Here is an 8,026-nt window from a genome sequence, read left to right on the forward strand (position 1 = left end):
TTTATTGCCATGAAGGAAATGCACTTGGGGTTCTGTTTTGGACTCCGACCACTACAATCAAAGTCCTCACAAGAATCCTCCCTTTCTGTGCTGGTTTAGTCCTTTTTCTCCTGCTCACCTTGACATCTCTAGACACCTGTGTTTCATCTTACTTTGATTTGTGTGGGATGACATACATGTCCTACAAGGGAAGGTTTTCCTGGATAGTTAACAGGGCTCCTTGGGTGATGTCATGTAGCTGACGTGTTACAGAGAGTGCCATTGTCCAGGTCTGCATGAATTCCCTTTATTTGAACCTTCTGAAGTCAAGGACCACCCCAGAGGATGTGATTAAGGGATGAGGAGAGAGGACGTGGGATAATCATGGGCAGAGCAGGATTATAAGAGGCAGGAACCAGGCATGTGGGTCATTGGTATTGATTCCATGGAGCAATGGCGATGCCTGGTTCTTCGTGTTGCATCCTGTTGATGAATGAAACAGGACAAAGGTTTAGGAGCGTGGCCCCTGTGACAGGTGACAGGCGTGAGGTCAGGCAGGAGGATTTCCATTGTTGGAGCAAAACATTGCAAGCGACACAATGTGACCTTTAGGAAAGGACAGTGTCTGCGCCTTGACTGTTCTGCTGGAGCAGCATTGATAACAGGTGATTTTACTTACAGTTTGATGATGTCGAAGTCGCTTTTGATTCACTTGGCAGGACAGTCATCTGGGGGAAAATAAAAAGGACAGGTTTCAAACAATCCACCAATACAAGCAAGTCCTAATAGTCTTATTTTACTTTACGATTGTACCTATGGGGTTTTCTAGCCATTTCCGTATGGGAGACAATAGGTGCATGCACTCAGTGTGTCTGCTGCTAGCACGTGCACAGACCCAGTGAATGATACGTCCAGGCAATGCGCATTGCTTTACCTCTTTCGATGATGTTCACAATATTTTCTTCTGGAATCCCGTTCTCTCTTGTCACCTCTTTAAACTTCTCCAAATCTTGGTCTTCAATGTCAGTTCCTTTGCCTAAAATCAGCATGCATACAACACAATGGACCCATTAGACCCCATCATGATGTCTGAGTACCGAATGGGAGATTCAGTGTGCAAACAGAGCTTCCCTTGGAGTAATTGAAGGGAGTCCCAACCAGGTGCCACTTGCCATGATGCAGAGGCCTGCTGTGTGTGCGAGGATTGATCCCAGTCCAGCTCACGCACTGCATACCCTCCAGTGTCAGCAGGAGGACCCCAAAGCCTCCTCAGGGGCTCCATGCATTAGAGCCCAGTGCATCACCCAGACACGGACGTGCCTGCTTCTCTATCAGCTTCCTGGTATGTCTTCCTGAATTCCTGCCTCGTTCTGGACCCAGGTACCTGGGAAACAGGGTTCACCCTTCCAGGGACACTCTTGTCATGGGAGACTATGTCTTCTTCTTTCATTCAACCACAGTTCTGCCTGACACCTTCTGTGGAGCTGACGCCTACTGTCCAGGGTGACAGAACACCTCCCAGTGCCCCTCTGTGGCATCAGAACCACGGACCCAGAGTTCCCGTGGTGGCGCAGTGGTTAATGAATCTGACTAGGAACCATGAGGTTGTGGGTTCGGTCCCTGCCCTTGCTCTGTGGGTTAACGATTGGGCATTGCCGTGAGCTGTGGTGTAGGTGGCAGACACGGCTCGGATCCTGCGTTGCTGTGGCTCTGGCGTAGGCCGGTGGCTACAGCTCCAATTCGACCCCTAGCCTGGGAACCTCCATATGCCGTGGGAGCGGCCGAAGAAATAGCGAAAAAAGACCAAAAAAAAAAAAAAAAAAAAGAACCACGGACCCCATGAAGATGTATTTCAAATGTTTCTGTCTTAGGGCTTTGAATGCATTGACCATGAACTTGAAGTATAGAGATTGAGGTCAACCTGATTAAAGCCATGGCTTGAGATGAGTTGCCATGGGAGGGACCCGTTTCCAGGAAAACTCTTTTCCAAAATGTTACTTTGCAGGAATGAGATGTGGTTGGAAACATCTGCTGAAACTGCCCTTCTCTCCCAGCTCTGATGTTCCCTCCTCTCTTTGTAGATTCCATTCCAGAATCCTTAATGCAAGGAACGTAAAGACCTACGCCTTCTAAGTGGATACTGAGTTCTGTCTGTTGCGACTGACGTATGGAGAAAGTTGCTTCCAGGGCACATGGTTCATGACCATGCCCATGGGGATGGCATGAGGATTTAGACTTACCCAACAGTCCCGTCATTATGGTTTTGTCGCCTTCTTCATCCACGTTGATGTTAGAGATTATCAGGGCAGTTTCGGACGCATAACTAACTACAAATTTGTTGTTACCTGCGTCTGTAAAGAGAGAAATGATACATACATGTATACACACACACACACACACACATATTTATACACACATGTAAATAGAAATGTATGTGCATGTCTATGCAATTATACACATAAACATACATACATTCATGTATATGTTGCCTGGCCTTAATTAATTTCTTGTAGCTGAACTTTATCATGGAAAACTTGGGGCTTGGGCTCCAGTGCATCCTGTGTTTATGGGTCTCTCCCCCTGTGGGTGCAGGGAACGCTTCAGCCGATTAGGATGGCAAGGGGAGGGGCTTTTCCTTATGGACATCTTCTGATGGCATGAACCTTGTTCCCCCTTGCAGTGCTACTAGCATGTTTTCTCGAATGTGAGTTCCAATGAAGGCAGCATCATTTCAAATATCATGAGGGAGGTTAGGAAATCCAAGTCGAAACATCCTGTCAATTTCCATTTTCCCAGCCATGGCTTAGAGCACTCTTTAGGACCAGAGTCAAGGCACCCTTCCACCCTTTGGGTTACTGAGTGCCCACCCCGAACCAGAACTGCCATATTCTGAACCATCAGTATCCGTGATTGCATTTCCTCTGTTCTCCATCTAGGTGATTCCTTAGCAGATGCCCAGAGGCCTCTAGCCAGTGTATAGCTATCAGGACTGTTGTCCTCGTGGAGCTGTGCAGGCAGTGAGCACCTAAAGCATCAGCTCACTCCCACCTGGAGGCCTGCACCTCCCCCTCTGTGGCTGTGCCATGTTGCTCTGCAGAAGATTAAGCATTGACCGAGTTGTGTTCCCTCTAAGCCCTGGGCATGCGTTCTCGCTTCCAGCCCTCCATAACACCTCACTGGGATCTCTCATCAAGATCTGGTTTTCATCAGCCCATCTGTGTTCCTGAAACCCCGCATAGCATTATTCATGGTCAGCACCACTGAATTGCCAGTTGTCTGCCTGGGCCAAGACGAGGTAGCTCCTGAAATGGCTTCCTTGGTTTCTAACCCCATACCTGTGTATGCATCTTTCCCAAGCCCCTGGGCATCCATGAGCCTGGGCTTATTTGGGGACAGTTCATGTCAGATGATGCCTCTCCTGAGACTCTCTGGAACCCCCTTTGCTCTAACCATGGTTTCTCAGGGAGGGTTTTGCCATCTCAATTTCTAATGGCCATAAAGGTTTTGCAGCTGGTAGAGGCCAGGAAGGTAAGGCTATATCTTGGCTGAGGCTGCCCTCACCCAAAGTCCAGTGTGTGCTTCGTATGGGTGCAGGGATTTCCCCCTAAACCCAAGCTAGTCTGGTTGCGATTGCTCGTTGCCAAGAGACGTGGAGGAAGAGGTGGGCTGTTCTGTTTCTTTCCCTACTTGAACTGCCATTTCTCCATCCAGGAAAATATATAGGAACATGGCAGAAATGAAGGTCTATACAGTAGAAGCACGGGTGCCTCAGCTGAGGGAAAGAAATCCCCTAGGAAAGAAAAAAGGCATGATTTGGGAATTTCCATCGTGGTTCACTGGAAATGAATCTGCCTGGGATCCTTGAGGATGCAGGCTGGATCTCTGGTGTTGCTCAGTGGGTTAAGGATATGGTATTGCCTTGAGCTCTGGTTTTGATTGCACACATGGCCCTTTTCCTGGGTTGCTCTGGCTGTGGCATGGAGGAGCACATACAGCTCAGATGCTACCCCTAGCCTGGGAGCCTGCATATGCCATGAGTGGGGCCATAAAATAAAGGCAAAAAATTATTCAAAAAATTCCTACCTAATATTAAAAGTTTATCAATGTACATGAAGGGCTAAGAATCTGGCACATATTTGATTTCTTTGTGTTAATAGTGCAACCGCTGTGCTATGATTTATAGTAAGCAAGGGTTGGAATCACTTATGTTTTGGCCACACCCCTAGCATGTGGAAATCCCACCCAGGCCACAGCAGTGAGAACACCAAATCGTAAACCACTAGGGACCTCCTGGAATCCCATATTGATATATGTAAGTTGTAATCCAATATATATGCCTTGGAGCAATGACCACTGGTTATGTGGCTGCAGGCTCTCGCATAGAACGTAGAGCTGTAAATCTTAGCCAGCATCCTCATTGCTTTGACCAGAAGCTGCATGTAAGAAGCGTTGTGTTTGGTGTTTGAAATTCCTAGGATTTCCATGGATTTGAAATTCATCTGGCATTCACGGAAGCAATTAGGATGTTCAGAGCTAATTTCTAAAAGTTGTCTCCTGCAGGATGATATTGATGTGTCCTGTCCACATAGACCCTTGAGACACGCGTTCTGAAGGGTGTTTTAAATATTCTAGTAACCGCTCCATGTACCTGAGACCCTCCTGAAAGACCAAGTCTAGGGTCCACCATGGAGGACCCCTGTGAGTCGGGAGGGGCCCTCTGAGTTGTGGGATGGAAGCCTTTGTTCAGGATGGCAGAGGGCTTCGAGCATTGAGGATAGGTGCCTGACCACACCTGTCCTTTGATGGACCCTGGAATGGACATGTGTGGTGTCCCGACGGGACTGGAGGCCCCGATTTGCACCCTCCTCTACTTTTATCCATTCAACTCTCCTACTCACAGTTAACATCGTAAGTATTGCCTTCTTGTTTGGTTCCGATCAGCGAAAATTCTTCACAGATTCCATTTTCCCTGAAAAAGAAAGCAGTGAGTTGGTTGATTTCACATCCTAAAAATTTGACCTATAATTGCCAATTTCATTGATGCACCCTCTCAGCCCCAGTGTAAGTAACACCGTAATGCCTAAGAGCCCTGGGACATGCACAGGACAGGAATGCATTGTTTCAGATCAGGTAGCTCCCCAGGGACAAGACATTTCATTTCCACATTCGTTCTGAGTAGAAGTTCTGAGAATGAACTGTACATATTTAGCCATGTTTCCTTGAAACTAAATAAAGAAATTGAGACTTTAGGGGAAAAGAGTAAAAAAAAGTCTTTTCCTACTGAAATGAAAACAAATTAAAAAAAAAAACTGTTTAAAACATCCTTTGCCTAGTACTGACTGGCAGAGCTCTCAAGAGAGACCTTAGGGTTTCCATAACCTTGGCAATGGATGCTGAAAGGATCGCCAAACATTGCAGAAATTATAGGAAATTTTAGTTTTTCATATCCAAGATAGAAAGTCTTCTTCTATTAATTCATCATCAGAGGAATACACATTGAAAGATACATATGTGTGTACCAGGAAAATCACACACAAAGATACACATGATATGCCTGTATAACATAAGTAAGTGGTATACGTATCTGATATGTTTATATTGTCACCTCTATTACAATGTATTTGAGTGACTTCATATGTATCTCTCTGTGCACGTAAGTGAAAAATGTGTATTTGGTATATATGACAAATGCAGATGCCTCAAATGTTACAAGAGAAATCACCCAAGAAATACTGGCTTAATTATTGGAAAGACCTATTGCCAGACAATGACCAGAGTGAGTTGTGTTCACTGTAATTAGTCATTATGGAAATGCATCCAGTGACTCAAAAAACAAACACACAAAACCAAACCATGAAGTGGTGACAACAAAAACCACATGCAGTTGTGCAGAAACTGCAAAGTATCCACATGGTTATGTATTCAAACCTAGTCCCTCCACTTGGCTTGAGAAAAGGGACTCCTTCTCTATGCAGACAAACAGTTCTCTTTTTAAACCATTTTGCTGAGTGAAAGAAGCAGGGGATACAATGTGGACTGTGTGATTTCCTTGTGTGAAGTTCTAGAGGAGGTGAGAAGAATCAGGTCCGTTGTTACCTGTGGCTAGGTGGGTGGTTAACGGTGAGGGACAGAAATGAGATTTGGGGAGGAGATTTATATCATGACTGTTGAGGTGGTGAAACCAGTGTCCACAAGTGAAATCTCAGAGCACCCTGCCCTTTAGAGGGGTGCCTGTGGGTCAGTACACTCTAGAGTTGATTTCAGAGAGAGTGGCCCCACAACAAGTCAAAGATAGGGCACAAACATAATCAACACGGCAAAGAGGAAGATAGTAAAGTATTTGTTACAAAATTAGAACAGTTCTGTATGTATCCTGAGATATGATATGTGTGTGTGTACAAGTTAAATGTCAGTATACTCTCAAATACATGCTGTTTAAAATAAAATCAGTTATACATATTTATATATCTATACCCCAAGCTCCTCAGGCATAAACATTTTAGGGTTTTTATCATTAATATTTCTATTCTTGAAAGTTTGTTTCTGTGTGGGCATGTTCCCAATAAAACACCTGTTCTATAGTGGACATTCCATCAAGCGTGCTTTGTGCTATGAGGACTTTAATAAACATAGTCACAATGAACCTTTGCTGATTCACCTTTGAGTAGAGACCCCTTTGTGTTCTGCACCTGCTCCCAGCCAGTGGGGCTCCCTGTGAAGCCTGTCCTACCAAGTCTGCCTGAAAGGTTCCAGCCCCAGGTGGGGACTGTAGGGTTTAGGGCACTGCGCTCTTGCTGCTGCTCTGCCCCTCTTGCCTTGAATGGCTTGAAGCCAGGGGACCTTCTGGGACCTCCACTCTCAGGCAGGACTCCTGACCTTCTCGGAAGGCTTCTGGTGGCAAGGACTCAAGGTCTCCAGAGACCCTTCTCGGCTGTTCACATGAGGGCACCAGGCTCGTGTTCAAACCCAGGCATTTCCCTGCACACATGGATGCCAGACCTTCCTCAGGTTCTGGTACTTATACGTGGTTTCCTTCCCCATTATTTTTACTTACTTGCTAAAAAAGTTCAAGTATACTTTGCTCTCTTTGTCATCAAATTCAATGCTACGCATGAAAACCTGGAAGGGTGCATTTTCTCCAATCTTCTCCAGGTCACTAGAACCTATGTAGCTGGTTATCCATTTTCCTGAAGCTAAAAAGAAATACTTGTGAGGAAGGAGAGTTCCTCTGTTTCTGTTGATCCCCACATCATCCTTCAGGAGCGTCCGTTCCCTTTTACCTATCAGCACACATTATCGGATGCTACTGAATGGAGCCAGATTTAGATAATAATGTGAAAACTCAAGCCAGCATTATAACAAGGAATGGTGACATTTCAGAAATAGCTGATGCTCAGCTTCAGATGCAATAACTCCACTCCCAGCAGTTCCTGGCTGAGCCACCTCTTTTTCCAAGAACTATATCAATATATCGATTTGAGGAATAGACAGAGTAGATACCACAGAGACCAAATCCTACAAGTCCAGGAGCCAATTAATGGAGCAATTCTGAGTTTGAGGTGGATGGCTAGGCTTCTGGAGGCGCCCAAGGAAACCCCCACAGCAACACACATTCACAAGCTCTACTCCCACCCAGCCCATCCCTCTTACCTCAAAGGGATCTTGTTCAGGTTGAGGTTCCTGGGCACAAACCAGACCAAGGACCAGACTCAGCAGCAGACTCTTCATCCTGGTGGTTCCTGCTATTCTTCTTCAGGAGAAGCTTGGAGTGTCCCAGTTGTTAGAGAGAGTCGGAATCCTCCCCGTTTTTATAGTCTTGGTCTGTTGTCATAACGTTGGATGTACAATGATTAATCTTACCCCTTGGTTACATTAAGTCATCTTCCAATATCCTGCTTGGCAGTGATGAGCTATTCTGGTATTTTGTGCTTTGAACGATGGGATTTGTTTTCTGAGAAGCTTAAGTGGATCTGAATATTTGGCCTTTATGGTGAGTGACAAATCGCAATACATGCCAAGTGTTTTAAGGAGAGTAATACTTATTTTC

General features: G+C 45.5%; 1 protein-coding gene across 1 annotated transcript; it reads right to left on the reverse strand.

The window, feature by feature from the left end:
• LOC100626157 (odorant-binding protein-like) lies at positions 688-7,707 on the reverse strand. The gene is made up of 6 exons (XM_021080877.1): positions 7,630-7,707; positions 7,034-7,185; positions 4,878-4,948; positions 2,220-2,330; positions 914-1,015; positions 688-707 (listed from the first exon to the last, which is right to left on the reverse strand). Exons 1-6 carry the CDS (start codon positions 7,705-7,707, stop codon positions 688-690), a joined length of 534 nt encoding a protein of 177 aa, XP_020936536.1.

This window comes from Sus scrofa, chromosome Y (genome assembly GCF_000003025.6).
Source record: "Sus scrofa isolate TJ Tabasco breed Duroc chromosome Y, Sscrofa11.1, whole genome shotgun sequence".
Lineage (NCBI taxonomy): Eukaryota > Metazoa > Chordata > Mammalia > Artiodactyla > Suidae > Sus > Sus scrofa.

Excerpts from the sequence above, each read along its gene's own strand:
- LOC100626157 (XM_021080877.1), bottom strand. The coding sequence starts at position 7,707 with ATGAAGAGTCTGCTGCTGAGTCTGGTCCTTGGTCTGGTTTGTGCCCAG. Across the intron at positions 7,186-7,629 it reads CTGAACAAGATCCCTTTGAG|TATTTCTTTTTAGCTTCAGG; the intron begins GTAAGAGGGATG and ends CTTCCTCACAAG. Across the intron at positions 1,016-2,219 it reads CATAATGACGGGACTGTTGG|GCAAAGGAACTGACATTGAA; the intron begins GTAAGTCTAAAT and ends TGCTGATTTTAG.